This window comes from Helianthus annuus, chromosome 14 (assembly GCF_002127325.2).
Source record: "Helianthus annuus cultivar XRQ/B chromosome 14, HanXRQr2.0-SUNRISE, whole genome shotgun sequence".
NCBI lineage: Eukaryota > Viridiplantae > Streptophyta > Magnoliopsida > Asterales > Asteraceae > Helianthus > Helianthus annuus.
Genome location: NC_035446.2, coordinates 162,881,681 through 162,907,901, shown reverse-complemented (window position 1 = coordinate 162,907,901; position 26,221 = coordinate 162,881,681). Strand labels below are relative to the sequence as shown.

The window sequence follows — 26,221 nt, the reverse complement described above, 5'->3', positions numbered from 1 at the left end:
ATTGGAGTTGGGATCCAAAGGAAACTTGGGTCTTTATTACTTGGATCGTATTCGCAATTTATTTGAATACTCGAACAAATAAAAATTTGCAAGGAGCAAATTCTGCAATTGTGACGACTCTAGGCTTTCATATAATTTGGATATGCTATTTTGAGGTAAGTCTAATAGGAATTGGGCTACATAGTTATGGTTCATTTACGTTAACCTTACGTTAACCTATACTTAAATTAAAGAAAAGTTCTTATGAATACAAACAGAATGCAATACGGTGTATAGAAAACATCTTGTCTCAATCGACGAGGACCGTGTGAATCAAGTAGTTTAGTGATTCACGCGATTCTCGTAAAAACCAAGTACACCGGGTAAATTTTTAAATTCATATATCATGTTGGTTGCTTTCGTAGTTTGTTCCCTTTAAAAAAAGTTATAAGATTCTATTTTAAAGAACGTAAAATAAAGCTTTATGTAAATAAAAAAAAGTTAGCCAATTTTTTCCCTTTAAAAAAGAAAATTCGAAATCATTAGAGAACGTGGGAACTGATCCAGAAAAACTCCGAGATCCAACACAACTTATTACCTTGCAACACTTGACAACCGCTAACTGGTCATTCGTACCGCGAATCAATCCAGATATTTTCTTGCTGACATGTCAAGGGCATTTTCGGTATAAACCACTTTATCCTTCAACTGCATGGCGGCCCACACTGATTCAACAGACCTTTAACTCATCTCACACCACACCACGTGTCCACTCCAATCGTATATACACACGTTATCACCCTCCATCCTACCTATTCACTATCGTGGCACATTCTGGACCCTCGCTTCCTCCACGTCATCATAACGATTATAATATCTTCTTAATTCATCAACCAGTAGATCGTAACCGTTCTCTGTTCTCGACGACGACGTTTTACAAACCCTAGATTCACGCTTCACTTCATACAAGTTTCTAAAAGTTCACAATAATTTGTCTACAGATTTGACTGAATTGTTCGTGTTTCAGCTGTGAGTCAAAGATTTGATGTTCGTATCTCCGTTATTCGCGTAAATGTGAGTGTTTCTGACTAATTATGTTATGAAATGAAATCATGATAAGGTTTTGGATGATTTTGTTATGTTTATTTACTGATAATTCACTAATTATGTTAAAGTATGAGATCATGATAAGCTTTTTGATGACTTTGTTAGGTTTATTTACTGATAATTCATTAATTCGTTGGATTTGTGATCTAATTAAGTGTATTTGTTAATATTTTACTAGTTTAATGATGAATTGTGTATGAATATTATATACTTATGTTTGTTACTTTGAATTATTTTGAATTAGTGTGTTTTTGCTGTTGGATGATTGGATGCTTCGTCTGTTTGGAAGAAAACTAAAGGAGGTGAAGGAAGTGTGAGATGGAGGTGCGGTTAATGGTAAAAGGTTGTTTGGAGAAAGAGGAGTTGAGGATTAATGAGGATGTTAGTGGTAGCGATCGTGTAGAGTCGGTTAAACAGCAACAGCAACATGAAGGAGCTGTGATTCAGTGGGATAGGTTTTTGCCTCTTAGGTCTCTCAAAGTTCTGCTTGTGGAAGATGATGACTCGACTCGTCATGTTGTCAGGGCGCTGCTGCGTAATTGCAGCTATGAAGGTCTGTTGTAACTATTGTATTACGGATATTAGTTGAATGTTACTTGTTTAGTGGTCAATGAACTGAGAAAAATCGAGAAAGTCTAATTGTTGAATGCTTTGTATGTGATACTGTTGATTCCCACTTGTAATCTGAATGATCAGTATTCTGTTATGTTTTCATAGTTATTTGACCACATATGTGTTGCTCCATGCAGTTACTGCTGTAGCTAATGGTCTAGAAGCATGGAAAGTACTAACTGATCTCAACAAACAAATTGATCTAGTTTTAACCGAGGTAGTCATGCCACATCTCTCAGGAATTGGTCTTTTGTCCAAGATCATGAACCTCGTACCTCGCAAAAATACTCCAGTGATCAGTGAGTATTATTCCTTTTCTCATCAGAAATTTAAACTGCTATAAATTATACATTCAATTCGTATACCTAACAAATTTTGTGTGCAGTGATGTCATCTGATGACTCTATGGGTATAGTCTTTAACTGTTTATCTAAAGGTGCAGTTGACTTTTTAGTCAAACCCATTCGTAAGAATGAGCTTAAAAACCTCTGGCAGCATGTGTGGAGGAAATGCCACAGTGTGAGTTAATTGGACTCTGGCTTCTGGTTTTTTCAGGGTTAATGTGACCAGTGGCGAAGCTTGACGTTTTCGACCGGGGGGGGGGGGTCGAAAATGTATATACCCAAAAATTTCTATACGAAAACTACATATATAACACTACTGACCGAAAAGTTCGGGGGGTCGGGCGCCCCTCCCGGCCCCTTCAAAGCTTCGCCAATGAATGTGACTACAGCTACTTTATCTTTTAAACAAAATACATTAACAAAGTACGCGATAATATTTCCCCTTTTGCATTAATTTCTCGCGTTTTCATCAGTCTAGCGGCAGTGAGAGTGAGAGTGGTGTTGGTGCTCATAAACCTACCAAGGCAAGAAGCATTGAAATCTCTGATGATGAGAGTGATGAAAGTGATGAGGATGATGACAGGAGCATGGACCTGATAGCTAAGGATGGAAGTGATGATGGAAGTGGCACTCAGGTAATTCTATTAATCGGATGTAAATAAATAACCACGTGAATACATTAGAAATGAAGGCAGTGTTGCATATAAGTATTGGCATCTTATGGTAGGAGTGTGTGTATTAGTCATTTAGTTGTAGGATTAATGTCGGATAAAACCAACCAATCGTCCCTTAACTTTTTGCAGTTGTTATATCCCTCAACTTTTTGAACTTGCATTACTATAATTATATATGTTAATTAAAAAAAGTTGAGGGATATAATCGCCACACAAGGACTAAACCACATAAATGTTGAAAATTTGGTTTTATCCAACATTAACCCTTATTTTTATATCAAAATCTAGGCCTCAATACTGTAAAGTGATGCCACTAATATACATATTCTTGGTTATATAGAGTTCTTGGCCAAAAAGAGTGGTAGAAGTTGAAACCACAAAGTATCAAAATCCCCCTGATACCACTTGTGCCCAGGTTGTCCATGCAAGACCAGATAAAACTAGCACAAGAGAGCATGCTGGAGAGGATGATAAATTAGGTAACCCACCGACACTTATTTTTATCATTATATTTTTTGTATTCTCTTTTGGATACATGTATTTTATAACATACTGCAGATGCGATTGCGATGGGGAAAGATTTGGAAATAGGAGCCCCTAGAAAATTAGAAAGAACCATTGAGTCAAACTTGAAGGAAACGAGTGAACCAAGAACCAAGTCTACTACTAATGTTATGATCGGGAAATTAAATGCGTCGCCGAATAGTAAGTGCTCACGTGCCCTTGACCTCAGTTTGAAGAGACAACTCGACGTGGAGGATACTAATGTCAGCACTCATAAAAGAAATGTTCTAAAACAGTCTGATCTTTCAGCATTCTCCAGGTACTAATATTGTCATCTGATTTTGCCTAGAAATAGTTAAATTTTAACGCTTGTTGTCATGCAGGTATAACAACACCACATCGAATGCGAATCAAGCTCCAACCACAAACGCAGGCAGCTGTTCGCCACTAGCCGTTACAATTAGCTCGGAAGCAGCGAACCCCATGAACATACAATCTAACTCAAATGGAGCCCCGAATCAACGTTCTAATGACAGTAGCACTCTTAATAACGATATGGGCTCAAGCACCAACAATGCATTGGATGGTGTGCCTAATCCTCTTGAGGGTGACAAGGCGGCACGGTTTCAAGTCCACCACGATGCCCACAAGATACAACAGCAGCAAGAAATGGCGAACCAAGATGATGGGTCATCAAGAAACGTTGTGTCTAATGGTTCGACTGCACCAGCTGAAACAAATTATGGAAGTGCATCAGGAAGTAATAGTAAGAGTAATGGTGAGAATAGAAACAGTGGTGAAAAGGGTGACAGCTATGCCGCCGTAATTGAAGGTGGTGATAATGGACTCGCTGAAAAGGGTAAATTTGGAAATATAAGTGGAAGTGGGGGTGATCAAGACCGATTAGCTCAGAGAGAAGCTGCCCTCAGTAAGTTCCGGCAAAAGCGAAAAAATAGATGTTTTGAGAAAAAGGTACGTTTCATACAAATGACAACACCATTTTGTCCTTGTTTGACAACATTTTTTGTTGATTGTATTTGAAGGTGCGATATCAGAGCCGAAAAAAGCTGGCAGAACAGAGGCCACGTGTTCGTGGGCAATTTGTCAGACAAGGTGGGAAAGATGCAGATTCATAAGGAAGGGTTATATGGATTATGGTGTATGTATATGAAGATGTAGATATGAAGGGAACGTTTTTCATCAAGGACTCTTCAGAAACAAGTCTCATTCGTGCAAATGTGTTTCTGCTTTATAGAGTTTATTATTTTTTATTTCTTTTAATGTATTTGATATAGTGTTTAAGTAAATGACACGTTTAGTTATAAGTCATGTAGATTCAATAAGTGTGTTGAACTGGTTAAGTTAACGACTTAACACAACACATTTTGCTGAATTTAGTTTAATGTATTAGAACAGTTATAACTATATAATCAACAAACATATGATGACATTCTTATTGGCGTATGCTTCTTAAGGGTTTAAGCCTTTTATGGTATCTGCCTAGAAAATCTAGGAACTGCAATTCAAAGAGAAAAAAAAAACAGAAAAAAAAAATGCAAAAAAAGCTCTATTTTAAGCGTATTAAATATTTTGTTTTATACCTTACTCATTGGATAATTTTGTTTTATACTTTACTCATTGGATAATATTACTTTACTTCAACTATATCAAATAAATATACTTTACTTTGTTTCTATCAATTTTTTACTTTAGTATATTGTATGGTGTTTTTAAGTTGTAGAGAAATTTTAAGGAGTTTTCTTCAAGCATATAGAATAAATTTATAAGAATTATAACTTAATAAGTGATATATCATTGTAATCTATAAAAAAGAATGTTATCTTTTAACAAATCAATAAAATCACGTAAAAGGTAAAAAATAATGTGATGGCATATATTTTTGAAAAGTAGTGATATGAAGAGTAAAAGATGTGTATGAAAAATTTATAGAAACATTATGTGAGATAAGAGTAAAAGATGTGTATGAAAAATTTATAGAAACATTATGTGAGATAAGAGGCGTGTTTTCAAAAAGTATAAGAAATAAGGTTTACATGGGTGAGTGTACTTTTAGATAAAAATATATAAAAAAATCAAAAAATATAAGAAATAAGGTTTACATGAGTGAGTGTGCGTTTAGAAAAAAAAAAAAAAAAATAATAGGCCGTGTAGAAAAGGCTGGAAAGAGCATTCTACATGGATACTCGATAGTGCATGTGTTTCTCTAAAATTTAGAGATTTCAACTTTTCCACTTTAAAATTAAATGGATAGTTAGTCCTCTTTCTAGAAATATGTAACACATGGATTTGTTAAAAAGACACAAAACTAAAACCCATTTCATTATATACTTGTCAGCATTAGGCTATAAGGTGTGGGGGACAACACCGGTCCAGCGATGACCGTCCCGGCTCATCCACACCGCCCTTTTGGGGGCCGTCCTGTCGCCCAACCGATGAAGAGGACGTTCCTCTCTCTTTCTTTATCAACATACATACATACATGCATGCATCTTGTATATATTGTTGTGGCTCATCACCCACACTTTAGGCCCATCCCTCACACTCGATGCCGTGGCTGTCTACGTGAAGGCGGAGGCTCATCTCCAAGTGATGGGCTCCTCCACAACTTATAGCCTTAGTGACATCATCGTTTCTTCCCGCATCATCATTCACAACTACCACCATGCCATATGCAACCTTACAAAACTATGTCCTTTCAATCTATGGACAAATGGACATCCCCATCACCAATCATAGACATGCATAAAGTTTACCACGCGAGTAAATATATGAAAGGTGATTGTTGGTCACATAGAACAACCATTTAGGCGTCACACACATTTAGCATTTGTGTATTAATTAGTCAAACTTAATCAAATTTGACCGAAAGGCATATTTTTTAAAATCTAATTACAATCATATTGTTTATACACTTTTCACTCAATTACAGTTAATTATGTAAAGTCGTTTATATATGTGATCATAAGTTATAAATTCGTATAATTTTCAAATTCCAAGTTATTTTCTTGGTGATAATATGATTCATGATTCGGCACATAAATATAAGAATATGAGGAACTGCATATGAGGGTTTGGTGTGTTTTTGTAAGCTATATAAGAATTAAGAATCATGGTTAATGATTTATATTTATAAATGAATTTGATGTAACGTGAGGCCCATTAGTGGATCCCCACATTATATTGTAGACATATTTACATTTTCTTGAATGTTTGATTCAACTTGACAAGCAAACATGAGATTTCACTTGTTGAAGGTAATTTTGTGTTTCTAGCTTTATTAATACACTTGATGGCAACTTGTTATAGTAAATGAAGAATTTATTTTTTAAGTGGTATACAATAATACATCTATCATCTATGCCCTATCATTTGACTTTTGGATTCACAATCACAACCATAACTTCACATGAGTTATATTCACCGATCAAAAGACGAAAATGTTTGTTTTTGTTTAATCATTTCAACTATTGATAATTCTATTTTATTCTATTAATAACGAAAATGAAATTCATGGATGGTACCTTCACCATTTAAACAATGCCATCTCATGCTTACCATCTAGATATTTATTTTAATATTCTATTTTATTGTTTAATTTGATTTTCTCTAATAAACCTTGACCATTTTAATGCACCCTTATATTAATCTTTTGTCAACATTCCAATATAAATTTTATTAAAATCTGAGTTTTAGTATATTTTTTTAGTATTGTAAACAACTTTTGCAAGTGCTTCATTAGTAACTTCAGTGAAATATAACTAAGCATTTTGGCTATTCGATGATGATTGAGAGTAGAAATTACCTTCTCTCATTGTTTTTATGCTTGATCAAATAAATACTTTTTTGTATCGTAAGTGGTGATGTTTAGTCAAATAAAGCATTATTGTATCGCTATCGGTTTTCACACGTTATTGGATCAACAACTTTAACGAAATATAATTATGCACTTTGACTACCTAACGACAATTAATAACAATTAATTGTCTTTTTTTATATTTTACGTTTATGCACAATATAATTATGTACTTCAACCATCCAACAAAGATGAAGAATAAAAATTTACTTTTTATGTTTTGTTTAGTTAAATAAAGTACAATTTTGATATCACAAATTATAATGTTTGGTCAAATAAGATATTTTTTTGATATCATAAATTTTCATAAATGTAGCATTTTATGCTTTTTTTTTTAATTATATGTCATGTTTAAAAACATGTAAAGGTAATATACAAGTTTCACGATACATCATACGAAAAATCTTTCTTTTGTTAGTAAATCAAATTGCAAACATATATATACAAAATCTCCGCTGATCTGTAAAAGTAATATACAAGTTTCACGATACATCCTACGGAACACCTTTCTTTTATTAGTAAATCAGATTGCAAACGTATATATACAAAATCTTCACTTACAAGTTTCACGATACATTATACGAAAAAACTTTCTTTTGTTAGTGAATCACAAATCAGATTGCAAAGAACGTACATGTACAAAATCTCCACTGGTTTAAAACTAAAACTAAAACTAAAAAGTTAATTATTGTAATTGAAATTAAAAGAAGGGAAGACATATGGAGGAATTTACATTATAGACCAAGACAAAAAGCAGAGAGACGCAACAAGACAAATAACCAAAAATGATTAATGAAACTCTCTCTCTCTCTCTCTTGTTGTCTAAATATTTTCAACTCTCTCTCTAGAGTCTGGTGAACTCTGCGTGTCTTCTAGAGAGGGAAACAAAAAAGAACAAATGGGTTGTTTATTCTGCTCTCACAAATCCAAGAACAAACCTAAATTTCAGCAGAACAACAAGAACCCACAAGATCAGATCTCATCAACTTCAGGTACCCACTTCACACAAATCATAATTTTCAAATTCTATCCCAAACCCATTTTCAACATTGTTTTCTTGGATCAATTCAATTACCCCAATTCTTAATTTCTTCTTTCTTAACAATTCTTTTCATAGGGTTTACTATTTTTGAACTTCTTTATTTAAGTTAAAACTAAAAAAAGGGTATGCTTTAAGTTGAATAAAGAATTTGTGGGGGCTGATCTGATATGACCTAGTAAAATTAATTTTTGGGTAATTTTGTTTTTAGCATTTTCTTTAATCTGTTTGTGGTTTTGAATATTGATTATCAGTAGTGTTGCAAAAGTGGGAATACTAAGAGAATTTGTGGTCAGTGTTTGATTAATCATTTGAAGGTTCTGTATTTGTTTTCATTTATTGTTATTAATTAATAATGTTGTGAATTATTTGTCATGATTTTTAATTAAATGAATCATAGGATTCATAGTCTTTGGTAGTAACTGTATACTTAATTACTTAGTGTTTAAATTCTTTCCCAAATTAGAAATCATAAGAATATGTTTAATACAGTTTTTGTTAACCGGATGCGTAAAGGCGGAAACTTTAAGCTATTTGTGGTCTGTTTTGGACTTTATGATTGTTTATTTTTAGTGGTTTTGGTAATCTATTGTCTGCTTTTGAATCTTGTATTGAAAATTTGAAATTTTGTACTTTATTGTTCTAATTATGGTTTTTTTTTTCAGATAAATCGAAGGTTAATTCGGCTGTTGGTGTACATAAAGAAGCTTCTAAAGATGGGGGGTCTACACACATTGCAGCACACACGTTTACGTTTCGTGAATTGGCGGCTGCAGCCAAAAACTTTAGAGCGGATTATCTCTTGGGTGAAGGGGGGTTCGGAAGAGTGTATAGAGGGCGGTTAGAGAGTACCAACCAGGTTTGTCAAATTTATCGAGTTTTGTTTATAATTATTATATACTTTTTATGTGAACTAAATTCATTCTCCATGACTCCATTTGTTAAGTCAATTTCTAGGAAAAAAGAGGCATTTTGACTTTAGAGAGTCAATTCTTGTAGATAATACATATATTGGGTAGATATAATAAATAACCTTGTTACATGACACACTTTTTATGGTGGAGATTATTACTTTTAACATGATATGTAGTTTTAACGAGTGGGATTTGTTGTCAAATGTCTATTTTAACCCTCTGATAACCGATTAAGCTTGGTGAACATAATATTTTTTTGGAAAAATTACAAGTTTTGCCCTTTATCTTTATACCACTTTTCAGGCGGAGTCCTTTTTAACGAATGTTGACAGGCGGTGTCCTTTACTAGGTATTTTGTTGCAAGTTTAGTCCTTTACACCTAACCCAGTTAAAAAACCCTGTTAATTGTTGGGTGTAAAGGACTAAACTTGCAACAAAATACCTAGGTAAAGTACTAAACTTGCAACAAAATACCTAGTAAAGGACACCGCCTGTCAACAATTAACAGGGTTTTTTAACTGGGTTGGGTGTAAAGGACTAAACTTGCAACAAAATACCTAGTGAAGGACACCGCCTGTCAACATTCGTTAAAAAGGACACCGTCTGAAAAGTGGTATAAAGATAAATGACAAAACTTGTAATTTTTCCTATTTTTTTAGAAACTATAGTATTTCATTTTGTGAAAGATTGCAAGTCAAATTACTTATTTGCCCAAATGCATCATTACACAATTTGTCAGCACTGATTTTGATCCATAAAAAATATATTTGCTAGAACTTTTAAGAACATCCGTAGTGGTCAAATGAATGTGGAAAAAAAGCGTTGCCACCTCAGCGACACGTAGGCAAGAGGGGAACTCACACACTTGTTTGAAGGGGTGTTCCACTCCCAATTTGCCCACGTGTAGCGCTCCACGCTGATTTTCTTCTACCACTCAGTGGCGGACATAAGGCTTACCGGGGGGCAACCTCCGCTACGGCTTGGCGCGGAAAAATTTGGAAAAATTAGTGTAAATTTTGGAAAAAATTGACGTTTTTTCGATTTCGTTACGGCTTATTTATAAAACGTTACGGCTTAGTTTCGTCTCTAGATCCGCCACTGACTACACATGGTCTAAGGGCATCTAATATATTTGACAAACAGTTAAAATATTATACTAAACCTACATGTCAAGTCAACTGTTGCAAATTTCATGAAACAGAGAGGGTACTTATTGACGTATTAGTATAGCAATCATAACTTTCTTGAGAATTTAAAGAACATATACCAATGTAACTTGAAAACGGTTATTCTTGACCGCAAAATTCAACTATATAAGCATATTTTTAATTCTATGATATTTCTGCAGGTTGTGGCGATCAAGCAACTTGATCGTAATGGTTTGCAAGGAAACAGAGAGTTCCTTGTTGAAGTATTGATGTTAAGCCTACTTCATCACCCTAATTTGGTTAATTTAATTGGATATTGTGCTGACGGAGATCAACGACTTTTAGTTTATGAGTACATGCCACTAGGATCGTTAGAAGACCATTTGCATGGTAAGCAATCAAACCTCAAAAATATATTTATCCTAGTTTATTATTTTCTTCAAGAGTAAATTGCCATTTTCGTCCCTGAGGTTTGGCTACTTTTGCGACTTTCATCCAAAGGTTTGTTTTTCCGCATCTGGGTCCTTGCGGTTTCAAAATCTTGTCATTTTCGTCCCTGAGGGCCAAACCTCGAGGGACGAAAGTCGCAACAAAGTGCCAAACCTTAGGGACGAAAATGGCAAGATTTTGAAACCACGAGGACCCAGATGCGAAAAATCAAACCTTTGGATGAAAGTCGCAAAAGTGGCCAAACCTCAGGGATGAAAATGACAATTTACTCTTTCTTCAAAGTTTATTTAGATTTGTAGGAAAATGTCTATTAACATCAGAATCTTTTTATCTGTAGTATTTCTCATATAGAGTTAAGTTCTTGTAAAAATAAAGTAAACGTACGAATTGGGGGAAAAAGCAAAAAGTGGCGGTGTCATTTCAGTAATTATCAGCAACTTCAAAATTACTCTAGTAGAGTAATTTTGAGCTTCTGTAGAGTAATTTTGTAAATGTTCATGTAGAGTAGTTTTGGTCGTGTAGGGTAATTATCAAAATTGTAGGGTAATTATCAAAATTATACAACCCCCCCCCCCCCCCCCCCACACACACACACACAGACAAAAAAAAAAAAACCTAAACCATTGTAAATGTTCATGTAGAGTAATTTTGGTCGTGTAGGGTAATTATCAAAACTGTAGGGTAATTATCAAAATTACACTACCCCCCCCCCCCCACACACACACACACAACTAAAAGCTAAAAACTAAACCATAAAGCTAAACCCCATAACTAAATGCTAACAAAATTACTCTACAAGACATTTTCCAAAATTACTCTACTAGAGTAATTTGATAATTACCCTACATTTCCCAAAATTACTCTACAGATGCTCAAAATTACTCTACAAATGCTCAAAATTACTTTACAAGACACTTTTTGCTTTTTCCCCAGTAATATTGAAGTTGCTGATAATTACCAAAATGACACCGCCACTTTTTTGCTTTTTCCCCCAATTCGTACGTTTCGTACGTTAATTTTATTTCTATTTGATCCTTTACCTTCTCATATAATTATACAAAGAACCTAATTATCAAAGTTTTCTTGATTATTAATCTGTTTTTACATCCAGATCTACCACCTGATAAACAACAACTTGATTGGAACACAAGAATGAAGATTGCTGCCGGTGCAGCAAAAGGCTTGGAGTATTTGCATGATAAAGCTAGTCCACCGGTTATATATCGTGATCTAAAGTGCTCAAATATATTGCTTGATGAAGAATATAATCCCAAACTTTCCGATTTCGGGTTGGCCAAATTGGGGCCCGTTGGTGACAAGACTCACGTGTCAACAAGAGTGATGGGGACATACGGATACTGTGCTCCTGAATACGCAATGACAGGTCAGCTCACACTGAAGTCAGATGTTTACAGTTTCGGGGTCGTTCTTCTTGAAATTATAACCGGGAGGAAGGCCATTGACCATTCGAAAACCGGTTGTGAACACAATCTGGTTGCTTGGGTAAGAAACAAGCCGCTTTACTTTTACATAGGCCTGTAAACGAACCGAACGTTCATGAACTGTTCGTGAACTTGTTCGGCGAGAAGTTCGTTTATTTAATGAACGAATGAACATGAATACAATTTTTTGTTCATTTAATTAAATGAACAAACATGAGCACATGTTTTGTTCGTTCATTTATGTTCATGAATGTCCGTTTATGTTCGTTCATTTACATACGTTTATGTTTGTTCGTTTCATATAAGTAAAACTTTCTAACTACCTATATAAATATAACTAATTGGTAATTGAGCTTTCTAGTAATAAAAATGGGTTTTGCAATATCATGTTTAATCATTATTTATATAAAAAAGGGTAAAATGCACGGATAGTCCTTGTGGTTTGGTGAAATTTCACCTTTAGTCCCCAACTTTTAAAAATTACACTCTTAGTCCCCGTGGTTTGACAGGTTGTTACTCGGATAGTCCCCAAAGCGGATGGAGGTTAGTTTTTCTGGTTAAGTGGGTGTGAAATGACAAGGACTATCTGAGTAACAACTTGTCAAACCACAGGGAGTATCCGAGTAACTTATCAAACCACAGGGACTATCCGAGTAACCTTCATTCGCTTTAGGGACTATTCGAGTAACAATTTGTCAAACCACAGGGACTAAGAGTGTAATTCTGAAAAGTTGGGGACTAAAGGTGAAATTTCACCAAAACACAGGGACTATCCGTGCATTTTACTCTATTAAAAATTACTTTCTGTTTGTTCAATTATTTTTTTTTTTTTTTTTTTTTTTTTTTTTTTTTTTTTTTTTGTGTTGTTTATTGTTTGTTAAATTATATTCGTTTAAGTTTGTTTGTTTATGTTCATTAACATTCGTGAACCGTTCGTTTAGTTTTTAAACGAACGAACACGAACATGCTCATTTTCTTAATAAACGAACATGAACAAAAAAATGTGTTCGATTATATGTTCGTGTTCTTTCGGTTCATTTACAGGCCTCTACTTTTACATATTCAAGTTTGTTAAGTGTTAAAGAGTTCTACTTTAACTGCAGGCGCGCCCTTTATTCAAAGACCGTAGAAAATTCGGACAGATGGCGGACCCCACGCTACAAGGGCAGTACCCTGTAAGAGGTTTGTATCAGGCACTTGCTGTTGCCGCGATGTGTGTACAAGAGCAGCCCAACATGCGACCCGTGATTGCAGATGTAGTTACAGCCCTTACATATCTCGCTTCTCAAAAATATGACCCGCGAACCTACCAGTCTCAAACCACTCGTTCAGGCTCTTCCACCCCTAGAACACAAAGAAACAGCGATGCTTCGACCAGGTGAGGTGAACGGTCGATATTTTTCTAACAAGAAATATGACCCTTTTGTGTTTATATAACACATGGGAATATGTTCATGTTTGGTTATTCTTTTCAACTTTTTTATATTTTGTCTTACCATTCTTTTTTTTTTTTTTCCTTTCACTTGAATTTTTGTGTTCTTTAATATAAGGATTGGAGATTCTTGTAATTAGCAAGCTTTATATAAAAAGGGTAACAGTCAATTTGGCTTTATATAAAGACTAGTGGTACTTAGTATAGACCTTTTTTCTTGTTTATGTACTTTACTAGTGAGGGCACTTTTGACTCAGAACACTTTTGGATTTATAATTAAGGCTATGGGTTGTTTTAGATTAAAGGAATTGGATTTTAATAATCCCAACTATTCGTCGTTGGCCACCAATAGTCCCAATTTCAAAAATAACTACTGGCAGTCTCAACTATTGACGTATTGGCCACCAATGGACCCTGACTAACAGAACCCTAACGCCGTTAGTCTACGATCGCCGGAAAACCGTTTTTGGCCCAAAAAAGGTTTGTAAAGGTCCGATCTAAGGTTACAAAGAGGTTTGGGACGAGAATGTTCAGTTTTCCGGCCAAAAAGTTGAGTTTTCCGGACATAAAGAAGTTTTCCGGCGAAAAAAAGAGTTTTCCGGCGACTTCAATAATTGGGGCTTTTACTAGAAAAGGGTTCCTAAAGGTTCGTAATAAGGTTACAAAGAGGTTTGGGACGAAAATGCTGAGTTTTCGGGGCAAAAATGCTTTTCCGGCGACCGGAGACTAACGGCGTTAAGGATCTGTTAGTCAGAGTCCATTGGAGGCCAATATGTTAATAGTTGGGACTGCCAGTGGTTATTTTTTAAGTTGAGACAGTTGGCGGCCAACGACGAATAATTGAGACTTATTAAAATCCAATATTTCTAGATTAAATACATTTTAATGGGTCCAAGTGGGGAAAAAGAGTTGGAATGAGCAAAGATGAAAATAGTCGCTCTATGCTCTTCACCGCATCACCCAACCAGAGTCGTCTCTTTGGAGACTTGGAGTGTTTTATAATCGTTTTTGTGTTCTTAGAGACTTGAGATTGAGTTACAAAATGCTGCTGATGCTTGAACATATTGTTGTTATTGATTATATTTATTTTTTTATTTTTATTTTTATTTTATTATTATTTTTTTTTTCATTTTGGTAATCTGATGCATTTTTTCTGGAAGTTGGCATTGCTAATGAAGTTGAATATTTATAGCAATTTTCTGAAGTTAGATGTTGTAACTGCTTTTTTGTTTTATATGATAATTTTGGTTATTTGATACTTTTTTTTCTAGAAAAGTTGTTTTGACCCAAACTTATTATGGCGAGAACAACCGAACCTTTTTTAGAATTGACATGTTTTGACACGAACGTAGAATCATGGCCGGCTCCATAGGCTTGTCAACCTAGGCACGGGCCTAGGCCCACAAAAAAATAAGGGCCTCCAGTTTTTTAGAATATGGGAAGGTTCATTGGGGAACACTAAAAAAGTGGGGAACAACGGGGAACCGACTCAAACGAACTCCGATTGGACTCATTCCAGCGGCGTTGGAACCGGCTCGTCGAACCCTAACTAAGATCTCTTAACCCTAAACGCTAAATCCTAACTCCTAAACTCTAAACCCTAAAGCTAAAAAATAAGGCTAAAGCCTAAACTAAACCGTAAAATCTAAACTATAAACCCTAAAAGCTAAACCCTAAAGGCTAAACCTAAAGCTAAACCCTAAAGCTTAACCCTTAAGCTAAACCCTAAACACTAAAGCTAAACCCTAAACCCTAAAGCTAAACCCTTAAGCCCAAATAAATACGTTTATTTCAAAACTAAACTAGTTTTTCATTGAGGTATCCCAAAGTAAATAGTGTTTAACAAAAAAAAGACCCAGTTTCAACGCCCATTTCATATTAATTTCTAGCTATTACAACACAACAACCATCGATCTAATCATCATTATTCAGTAGCCTAAAGCCCCTAAAATACAGCCGCAATCATCGTTCCCACTTCTCATCACAACCTGCTTTCAATTTCTAGGCTATCGGCTTTCACTAGACGAAAAAAGTAGCCGTAATCACCCATGGCGATGGGTCCATTGGGATTGAAGGAGAGTTTATGGGTGAAATTAGGGTCCCCACTTCGTAGTTCGCTTAGCGTCTTTCAAAAACGTTGGAATAGCCCTACGCGGAATGACCTGTTAACTGAGTTGTAATGCCCGTTTTAACAGGCCAACTATTTTAAATGCAAAGAGGTCACTAAACTTAATGGACCAACGGTGGTGGAAAACTAACACTAAACATGTATCAAGAAATATATTTAACCCTAAAACATATTTGTGGTTATGACCATTTATGTACTGTGTGCAAGACCATTAGTTGAACGCTCCACCTTGTTTGGTCTTAGTTTTCTTTATTTAGGAGCAACTAAATTAGTTAATTTTTTCATGTTTATATTTTATAAATAAGATTTTAGAAACGTATTCTACACTCTAGTGTGTGGTGTACTATTTGTTGAAGTACGCGCTATCACCCTCCACCTGTCAAACATTTTACACAAAATAAAAGGATGGCTAAAGTGAGAGGGATATTACTTTTTAACGGGGACTACTAAAGAGGCCCACCAAATATGTGAGAGGAGAGGGCTCCAAGCATTTGCCCACGCCTAACCGGAGGTGTGCGCCTCCACCATGTTTTTAGACGATACGCTACTGGCGTATCTCTAAGGCATTTAGGCCTCACATGAGCGCTTCGGCGCACACATTGTGGCTTTTGACTACAAATATTCAAGTTATATAAAAACTTTTGACATTGTTTAGTTACCACATAATAATGAAATGAAACATTCCGGAACCAGCTGGGTGGCATCAGCAGGGGGTCGCCCAGTGATGTTAAGACTTTCCAGGATACCTAAAAGTTCTGAACTTGATTATCATATTCAAAATTTACCACCAACTATCATAATTTAACCTCATATAAAAAAGGTAGATGCACGGTACCCCCGACTGCGGAAGTGATCCCACTTCCCAAGCTAGCGATCCGACAACGCTGCCTGGCGGCGAAACCCCTACCAACTCGAGGGGAACTGAAGAGCCTGGGTTCAGCCAGGATTCGAACCTGTGACCTCACAGGGTCCTCGAGCCGGATTAAAGTGGGGGTCGGTGGCCACTAGGCTGACACAATGATCATAAATTAATTGATACACAGATCCTCCTTCCTGTTCGGAAAGCAGAAACTTTTAAGCAAGATCAAAGTCAACAAGAAAAAAGAATTTGCTCAAAAGTCAAAGCTAGCAAAAATACAATACCATAATTCCCAATTTTCTTTTTACATTTCTCTTCAAACGAACTAGGGTCTTATTGATAACTAAAAATCAAATGGCTAATGAGCTACATGTAAGTTATAAATAATGTATCAAAGAAAAATATTACAGACAAAAATACCGACATTTCTCCTCAACCGTAAGTATAGACACGTCGACTTCATCTACTTACCATCATCAGCCAAAGACACTTGTTCCATTTGATCACCATTTTCATCTTCCTGCACAACTTTTGCATTTTGTTCATCACCAGCTATCTTCGCATGCACCTGCTCTATTACTGGTTTTTCCACGACTTTTGGACTTTGTTCCTCGATTGTAGCCTTCACATCAGCCGGCTCTTCAGCTGGCTTTGCCTGTAATTTTCATTAAAAGTTTAAATCAAATATATTAGTTAAAAGTAGGGCTGTAAACGAACCGAACGTTCAGCGAACAGTTCGTGAACCGTTCGTCGGGAAGTTCGTTTATGTTCGTTCGTTTAATAAACGAACGAACATGAACAAAAAATTCCGTTCGATTAGTTAAATGAACGAACATGAACAGAGGTCCTGTTCGTTCGATTGTGTTCGTGAACGTTCGGTAAGGTGTTCGTGAACGTGTTTATGAACATTCATTGATTTGCGTTCTTTTATGTTCATATGTTTGTGCTTTAATCGAAGATCTTTGTACTTGCATATATTTTATGTGTGCTTTTTATACTATTAAACTTTTATTTATTTTATTACCCTAACAATTAAACTAGGAAACCCTCTTTCACCTTGTTTATGCACTATTTCCCTTTAATTTCTCATTATTTACATCGGCGAATACGGTCGACCCCCGTTCCACAATAAGGGATTCAAGTGCGAGTGCTACTCTTTGGGCCGTCTATCTTTATCCTTCGTCGCGTTCGCCAAATTTATTTGTGTTCGTGAACCGTTCGCGAACACGCTCATTTCCTTAATGAATGAACACGAACACAAAATCTCGTTCGGTAAGTGTTCATGAACCGTTCGTGAACACATTAATTTCCTTAACGAACGAACACGAACAAGGCTACAACCCTAGTTAAAAGGTTTCAACGTAGAAAAAATCCAGTGGCAAAAGAAGTAAAAAAAATTAACCTTGTTCTTGTCACGCCACCCGAGCCCAAATGGTCTAGATAATAGACTAATCTTTCTTGGTGGTATTTCTTGTGAAAGTTCTTGACTTGTTCTTATCGCTGAAGAATCTTGATTTGTAGATCTACATGATATAGAGCAACGGTTTTATTCTTTTACCATCAAGAAATGAAAAAAAACGAAAATAAGCGTTTGCGGGTTGGCCCGAGTGATACCTCGGAGAAGGTTGTGCTTTAGTTTGACCGGATTGGTATTGCAAAGTTGCCTCCAACATTGTTTCTGCCATAACCACTCTCTTCTCCATTTCAGCAAGGGTAGCACTTGCTGTTTCGTACTTTTCCTGAACAATGCAAAATGTTTAAATTAAAATATTCAGTTGTTATTAATAGGTAGATTATTATTATTATTAGAGTGAATTTCTAGGATTGTCCTTTATCTTTATACCAATTTTCAGGCGTTGTCCTTTATGTTTAAAATTGACGAGTTTTGTCCTTTATGTTTTCATATCATACACGTTTTTTCCTTTAGGCCTAACCCAGTTAGTTTTTTCAGTTAAATTTGGTCATGTGCTTTGCACATGAGGGCATTTTTGTCAATTCAAAGGTTGCAGAAGCTTTGAGCTGAAAATCTGTCGTTGAACTTACCTTTGAATTGACAAAAATGCCCTTATGTGCAAAACATATGACCAAATTTAATTGAAAAACTAACTGGGTTAGGCCTAAAAGACAAAACGTGTATGATATGAAAACATAAAGGACAAAACTCGTCAATTTTGAACATAAAGGACAACGCCTGAAAGTTGATATAAAAATAAAGGACAATTCTTGAAATTCACTCTTATTATTATTATTATTAATATAACAAAAGAGGGTGTTTTAGGAATAGTACCTAAGACACAACCTCTATTTTTTTTATTGTTTATCTTTGCCAAATTTACAACGATGCCATCCAACCCATGGTTTTTTTTTCTTTTTGTGTGTCAACCTTTCAACTTTTAGCATTGCCACTTACACCCCCTTAACTTTCTAAAAACTTTGTAACATGTCATTTTGACCCTATCGAGTTTTACGTGCTTATTTATATGTACGTGGTTTCGCGCTTATTTTTATGTACGTTTTTTTGTTGGTCTACGTTTTGTTCGGAAACGAGTCAGGTCAAATATAATACGTTTTCACTATGAGATATAAATTCGAGTTACTTTACGTTTCGACTCCGCCGCAACGCATGGTACCATTCTTATACGTAAAAAACACTATTTTCTTACGTGCTTATTTTTAAGTACGTTTCGTTATAAATCCAAGTTGGTTTACGTTTCGACGTAAGTTTTCTCGGTAATGAGTCAGGTCAGATATAACACGTTTTCGTGCTTATTTTCATGTGCGTTTTCAGTTGGTCTACGTTTTGACATACATTTTGTTCAAAAACGAGTCGGGTCAAATATTTGACGGTATAAGTTCGAGTTACTTTAAGTTTTGATGCCGCTGCAACACTCGGCGGGTCAAAATACTAGTAAACATATAAAAACTAACCTGAAGCACTTCAGTGGCATATCTTTGGGCTGCAGCGTCTTGCTCAGCGTATCTACGAGCATCTTCTGTTACCTTTTGCTCTTGCTCTACCCGCATCAAAACCTTAAGGAATAACAATTAAGCAATTACCATTAAAACTTGTATGTAATCAAATACTAATAAATTTTTATATTACATGAAGCGTTAAATTAAAACCTGAAGCATGGCACTCTCTTGTTCCTGCTTGTCAGAAAGGGCCTGTTGTAGGTCAGCGACGTTTTTCTCTAATTGCTCAACCTAATGAAATTTAAATCATTATGTGTGATATCAGAGTAACAATCTAAAAATATTGTTGGAACAGTCAGAGAATAGCGACATTTTTCTCTAATTGCCCAACTTGTTGAAAGTTTTTGTAGCATACCTTTGCACTTAATTCTCGACGATTGTCCTCCTGGACCATCTCCATTAATGCAGTTTCCAGCTCTTCCGCTCTGGAGAGAGAAGAGAACATTAGGCCAACTTTTAAGAACGGTTAAGAAATATAAGTAGAGGACTCGAGCGCAAAAAATGATTATAGCAAAAACTGCACGCTACATGTTCAATGTGGTCCTAAACGGAAATTGATCATTTAAGATTTGCGGGTATTTGGGAAGTGATTATATACACTATGGACTAAGCAGAAACAGATGATTAGCTGTAAAAAAGCGATGTTTGACTTGGCACACAATTTAATAAAAAAATTTGGCTTATAATAAAATACCTAAAATACCCCTTCATAAGAAAAGACACGAAAAAACTAGTTGACCAATATCAAATCTCACGAATACCTCGTAATGATTGTTTTAATGGTAAAATAGATAAAAAATGATTAGGATATTTTTCAGTAACCAAAGGTAAACATTATTTTTGCGACAACCCAATATGCAAAGTGTAAATATCTACCATCTTTTTGCACTATTTTCATGAATATACAAGTAGCCTATTGACCTGACTATGGCGGATCGTTTTTCCTCTAGTTCTTTGCACAGCTCATTCTTCAGCCATGCCATCTACAAAAAAACAAAAAGTCATTAACAACGGAATATATTAATTCATATTTTACTCATTAATATGGACCTTTTGGTTCTCGATTGGTTTCAAAGTGGTAATATACCTGTTCTTGAAGATCTGGAACAGGATTAATCTCCGAGTCTCCGTCTGTACTAGAAGATTCAGAATTAATTCTTGATAATCCACCAATTGTGATTTTACTTTCTGTTTTATTTTCTTTGAAGCCATAGAGTTTGTACGACAAACCCTGGGAATCCCTCCACGTCTTTTGTCCCTTTGATCTTTCCTCATGAGCAGCTTGTACAGCTGGCCGATGTTTGTTTCTCAATTCTTGTAGTCTTTCCTCGTATACGTTTGGATAACCCATGCAAGCGGTCAATACAAGTTGACTGCTATCGAAAGTTGATCCGGCTAGTGACTGCAGCAATGTAACAGCATCTCCGGCATCTTTTGTTGTCACTAATGCAGGTCCTATACAAAACTGAACAACCTTAAGTTTCAATTTCTTAAATACGTCAAACAAAAAATAACAGAAAATGTACCATATAATTCCATTAAAGCTAGTGCCGTTCGAAAGAGCATGACGCGGTTCCCTTGAAATAAAAGTACATCCCACACTCGAAGAACTGGACAGCAAGAAAAAAAACAATGATAACAATTATTTATAAGCTGCAAATATTATTATAAGTTTATAACCCTTGTTGATTAATAGACACAAATGAAGTGTGGCTAATGAAACGAAGAACCTGACCACTTTCCCAGGGTAGTATATTCATAAATATCGAAAGGAACCATGGTCCGGAGACCCAGGCTACTTGGACTCCAAGGTAATCTAGATGGTTAACTGCATAAGATGATCAAGTGACATCAGAAACTATGAAATACGTCACGTTAAAAGTTAAAAAACATAGATGATGTATGAAAACGAACCCAATTTAGGGAATCTCTCACGCACCAACTCCTCAAAAACAAGTTGATCAACCTAAGAATAACCACAGTGTAATAGATAAAATACCCTGCCTTATAATCATATTTTTAAGGCAAATTGGATTTAAATAATCCCAACTTGCTCAATTTGGCCGATAATAATCCCAACTCAGTTATTGGCCGATAATAATCCGAACTGGTCCATTTTTGGCCGATAATAGTCCGCCATTAAAAATAGCTTAACGGAGTTAAGCTTTTTTCCGAATTACAAACCGATGTTTTTATGGATTTTGATCAGAACGAGGATACGAGTTGATTGATATAAAATTTACCTCGAAATACTGCCCCAAACGACGAAAACGGTGCTTCAATTTGGGTGTTTAAACTTCCAATTAACAAAATTCAAGTCATTTGCAGCACTGTTTCGAGGTAGGTTTTACATAAATCGAATCGTATCCTCGTTCTGATCAAAATCCATAAAACATCGGTTTGTAATTCGGAAAAAAGCTTAACTCCGTTAAGCTATTTTTAACGGCGGACTATTATCGGCCAAAAGTGGACCAGTTCGGATTATTATCGGCCAATAACTGAGTTGGGATTATTATCGGCCAAATTGAGCAAGTTGGGATTATTTAAATCCAAGTTGCCTATTTTTAAACAGTTTATTTACTGTAGAGTCCAGACATGAGGCATTGTAATTTACCTGAGACTCTATCATTTCCTCTGAATAATAGCCTTCGAAATAATCATCAAGAATACCCAATAAAGCCCTGAAAATAAAATGTAATACTAGCTATCAGAATCATATTAACCTTTACGAGATACAAATATTGTAAGCATAGACAAGAAAGTTCAAACCCACCAAAATGCATTTTCTTCTGGCATCAGAAGCAACAATAAGGCTGCAAAGAAATTCATAGCCTGCACGCAATCCAACATATTAGCATATTATGAAACTAAGAATATTTGCAAAATTGCAAAACAACAGTTGTAATCAGATGAGTTGTAACTTGTATGCTGACCTGGCAGTAGCCAACAGAGGGATTATGGCGAGCGTATGCAGTGAGTATACGTCTCAAAGCATCTCTACCACCCTCATCCAAAGCAGGATGACCCGGGAAAGTCCGAGGCAGATCCTGTAGAAAAACTCAATTTATACGATTAGGAAATATAAATAAAACTAAGTGGGTTATGAATAAAATGAAAAAGTTTAGGTGATGACCTTCTCTATTTGCAGTTTCCATTTTTCGGGTACATGCACCGAATCTGTTGTTGGATTAATATTGTTTGCTTCGTCTACTTCTGATCCTTGATTGTCCACACTATTATCATTCTTACTGCCGCGAAGTAGAAGATTCTGATAATAATTTTTAACGTGTCTAGCCTTCACACCCACGAAAGCTTGCCAGAGCTGCAATTCCAAGTGGCAATTTATTAAAAATCTAACACTATAATATAAAAAAGTAAAATCCTACATCTAACTCATGATCCCTAAGTGTAATCAGATAACAAACAGCCTACCTCTCCCCTAACCGCCATTGGCACTCCCCCTTGAACAAGAAACTCCAACTCCTGCTTCCATGGAATCGAAGATTCCGGTGACACGTCAGCAGAACCTTGAGCTGGGGCACCGGCACCGTCAGTTGACAGGACCTCCGAAATTGGGTCGGATTCAGATCTCTCCAAATCGTAAAATTCATCTTCAGAGTCCTCTTCAGCTCCGGTATTTTTCTCTGTTTTTGTGGCATTAATCTTTTTCTTAACACGGGCATTCATCATATCTTCGATGGCTCGAAGTGATGGCCTAATCTGAGCCCATATTTGGGCCCGATGAGTTTTTGAAGATGCTTCATCCTTTTGAGCTTTGGGTTCTTTTAAACCATCATCTCCTTCTTGAGTCTTATCAGAGCTGCCGTCAACTGAATCTCCTTTTTGTTCCTGTGCGGATGAGCCATTTACAGGCAACTGAGCACACTCCGACTGTCGTTCTAGAAAGTTCTTCCACCTGTCTGATCGTTCCTCCTCTTCCTCCTAAAACCATGTTAAATACTAAAGATTAGCAGGTTTTGTGTTATCAAGTGTTTGAATAAGTAATAATGTGAAGAGAGAGAGAGAGAGAGAGTAAGAACCCTGTAGATGTTTGCATATTCACGGTATCTTTGTACATGCTGAGGTCTCACTGCAAAACCATAGGCGTCTCTGTCCAGCAAAATTACATCAGTGCTTAGCCAAACAACCTTTCCAATCACACATGACACATCTACTTCTAAGTTCACAAGTACTTTTACAAACATATCACGAATCACACATCAGCCATTACATAAAAAAGTCGGGTATCCGGTAGTTTTGAAAACAGATAGGGCCATATCCATATCCATATCCATAACCACATCCACAAGCAGCAAATATGAATCATTAAAATGGTATAACCACACATATATGGATTTTTAGCATCCCTTTAGAAGCCTACATCAAGACCTTGGTTTAAAAAAGCGCGAAGCGCTCCGAAGCGTTTTGGTTCCAAAAGCTTTAAGCGAAGCTTCAAGCGCGAAGCGAGAGCTTCATGTATACGAAGCGCTCAAAATTAAAATATATATATATATATATCTATATATATATATATATATATATATATATATATATATATATTGTAGACATCAATATGACCTATTCTACTTGTTAATCAATAACAAACACAAAAACATGATTAAAAAACACACTTAACACATAAAAAACATAGTTAAAACATAAATTAAAGTCGAAACATACTTAGGGTAAAGAAATAGGCCTCATTTAACCCTATTTAAAGACTGTTGGGCTTAAAAATGGCCCAAATGTGACCTGATTGGGCTGAGGCGTCGCTTCAAACCATCATCGCTTCGCGCTTAAAGCTCGCTTCACAGCGCTTCACGTAATGTAACGCTTCAGACCAAAAAAAGCGATGTTTCCAGCGCTTCACGCTTAAAGCGCGCTTTTTTAAACACAGATCAAGACCATTCAAACAGTCATACTTGTTACTACCTTCGTTATGTACCATGGAACAGAAACCGTTCTATATACGGCGATTTCAATGGCTAACGAAAACATATTTATCTAGTCCCCATTACCAAGCCAAAATGCCCCTGTTTTGTTATTTTTAAAGGATATTTCGAACTGATCGGTAGTCACATCATAATTAATGTATGAAAAATGAAATCCAACAAAACTGAGGGAGTATTGTATTTAATTTCATTTGCAATACTTTTTTTTTCATCTTGACAATCATTACTGTTGAAACTTCAAAGCATCTTAGCTCTTCTGAAGTTAATCGCAAAAATACGGATCCTAGAAACTGCTAAATCACTGTTAATCGCAAAGTTAATTAAGTATGCGCACCGCTAAAAAAGACCTAACTCAATTCCATTCTTAAGATGAATTCCGTAAGAAGTTCCAATGTGACATTACATGATGACACTATATTCCAGTAACCTAAACATAAAAGAAGCTAAAAATGGAAATAGGATCGAAGAAAAGGGGGAGAAAGCAAGAAATACTAGTACCTCTTATGTTCAAAGGCGACAAGAGGGGGATTGGAGATTTGTGGCTTGGCCTTCATTATCGGAGATTTCAATCGATCTACAAACAAAAACTGCTTCTATTCTATTGCGAGTGTACTCAATTTGGATCAACTGCTGCAGAGAGAGAGAGAGAGAGAGGTCACGTGATAAAGCCGAGATTAACGTCTGAGGTTATGCAGTAGTGTGTTTGGGGGAGGTGCATACAGCATACATACATGTGGTGATTTCTTCACACACAACTATTGCTTGGGTCAAGGGGCAGATCTGAAATCATAACGTAACACTTTAATTGTAGAAAAATCTTACATAAGATATCATGTTTCTTATATTATATTTTACATAAGATAAGACTAAGACTTGAGAGTTATTATATGGTATATTAAAGCCTGCGTGTTGCGGCGAGTGAAAATTCAGCCAGTTTCGATGTACCAGTTATAGGAAACGAAAGAAAAAACCAAAAAAAGGTTAGTCGTAATATATCCAAAATGATATTGATAGGTGTTTGGTTAGTTATTTTTTTTTTTATTGAATACTAATACTAGGTGCCAAAGATAATGGATAAAGAATAAATAGGAAGAATGTGGCATTAAATTTATGGTAAGCAATGTTTTAAAAACCGGTAAATAAGTGAAACGGCATAAAGTTTGTACCGGCGGTAAAATCCGGTATACCGGTTTGAAACGTAATACTGGTACCGGCCCATGGTTATTTTAGTTTGGGTTGTTACTTATTTTTATTATATATGTTTCTTATTCTAAATAATTTTTATATATTATGATTATTTGTAACTAAAAGTTCTTATTTAATATTGTATGAAACGAAAATAATTGATCTATTCAACACTCAAATGGTAAACATATCGTATAATTTCATTTAAAAGAGCCTGTTGGAAATTAAATGCTTTTCGATTATCATTTGGATTATTTTTTATTATGGATTTACTTTTGGATCATCTTTTAATATGTAATCATGTATTTTTTTTTTTATTAACTTTTGAGTTGATGTTTTAATTTATGAAATTTTAGAGTTAGCTAGTCAACCCGGTTGAACCGCTCGGTACAACCTGGTTCAACCGGTTGAACCATTTTTTAGCCTAATCTGGTTTGATTTAAAAACCGGTTTTTAAAACATTGATGGTAAGGATCAATGTTTTAAGAGTTAAATGTCATTTTAGTCCTTGTGGTTTGGGTCATTTTGCCAGTTTAGTCCAAGGGTTTCATTTTTAACCTGTGGGTCCAAAAATGTTTCACAGTTGCCATTTTAGTCTACTGGGT

General features: G+C 35.6%; 3 protein-coding genes across 6 annotated transcripts; 2 read left to right on the top strand and 1 right to left on the bottom strand.

Moving 5' to 3' along the window:
• Window positions 1-530: 530 nt before the first annotated feature.
• Window positions 531-4,682, top strand: LOC110904989 (two-component response regulator-like PRR73). Of its 4 annotated transcripts, none has more exons than XM_022150848.2 (9): window positions 531-1,053; window positions 1,331-1,639; window positions 1,836-1,997; window positions 2,084-2,217; window positions 2,516-2,677; window positions 3,057-3,195; window positions 3,275-3,539; window positions 3,604-4,192; window positions 4,264-4,682. In XM_022150848.2, the coding sequence occupies exons 2-9, from the start codon at window positions 1,405-1,407 to the stop codon at window positions 4,354-4,356; spliced, it is 1,779 nt and encodes a 592-aa protein (XP_022006540.1). In that variant the 5' UTR covers window positions 531-1,053; window positions 1,331-1,404; the 3' UTR covers window positions 4,357-4,682. The 4 variants fall into 4 exon arrangements, with proteins under 4 accessions (XP_022006540.1, XP_022006543.1, XP_022006542.1 ...); XM_022150851.2 differs by having other exon boundaries at window positions 813-1,053; window positions 3,132-3,195; window positions 3,296-3,539; XM_022150850.2 differs by having other exon boundaries at window positions 815-1,053; window positions 3,132-3,195.
• Window positions 4,683-7,876: 3,194 nt separating this feature from the next.
• On the top strand, window positions 7,877-13,705 carry LOC110904988 (probable serine/threonine-protein kinase PBL7). Its single transcript, XM_022150847.2, has 5 exons — window positions 7,877-8,086; window positions 8,799-8,992; window positions 10,396-10,585; window positions 11,757-12,148; window positions 13,191-13,705. Exons 1-5 carry the CDS (start codon window positions 7,993-7,995, stop codon window positions 13,467-13,469), a joined length of 1,149 nt encoding a protein of 382 aa, XP_022006539.1. The 5' UTR covers window positions 7,877-7,992; the 3' UTR covers window positions 13,470-13,705.
• Window positions 13,706-16,754: 3,049 nt separating this feature from the next.
• LOC110904987 (rab GTPase-activating protein 1) lies at window positions 16,755-25,229 on the bottom strand. The gene is made up of 18 exons (XM_022150846.2): window positions 24,930-25,229; window positions 23,520-23,589; window positions 22,912-23,421; window positions 22,613-22,801; window positions 22,413-22,526; window positions 22,253-22,311; window positions 22,094-22,160; window positions 21,394-21,445; window positions 21,215-21,307; window positions 21,006-21,089; window positions 20,567-20,934; window positions 20,401-20,462; window positions 19,835-19,904; window positions 19,630-19,710; window positions 19,435-19,536; window positions 18,121-18,245; window positions 17,909-18,029; window positions 16,755-17,161 (listed from the first exon to the last, which is right to left on the bottom strand). Exons 1-18 carry the CDS (start codon window positions 24,983-24,985, stop codon window positions 16,970-16,972), a joined length of 2,415 nt encoding a protein of 804 aa, XP_022006538.1. The 5' UTR covers window positions 24,986-25,229; the 3' UTR covers window positions 16,755-16,969.
• Between the last annotated feature and the right edge of the window lie 992 nt (window positions 25,230-26,221).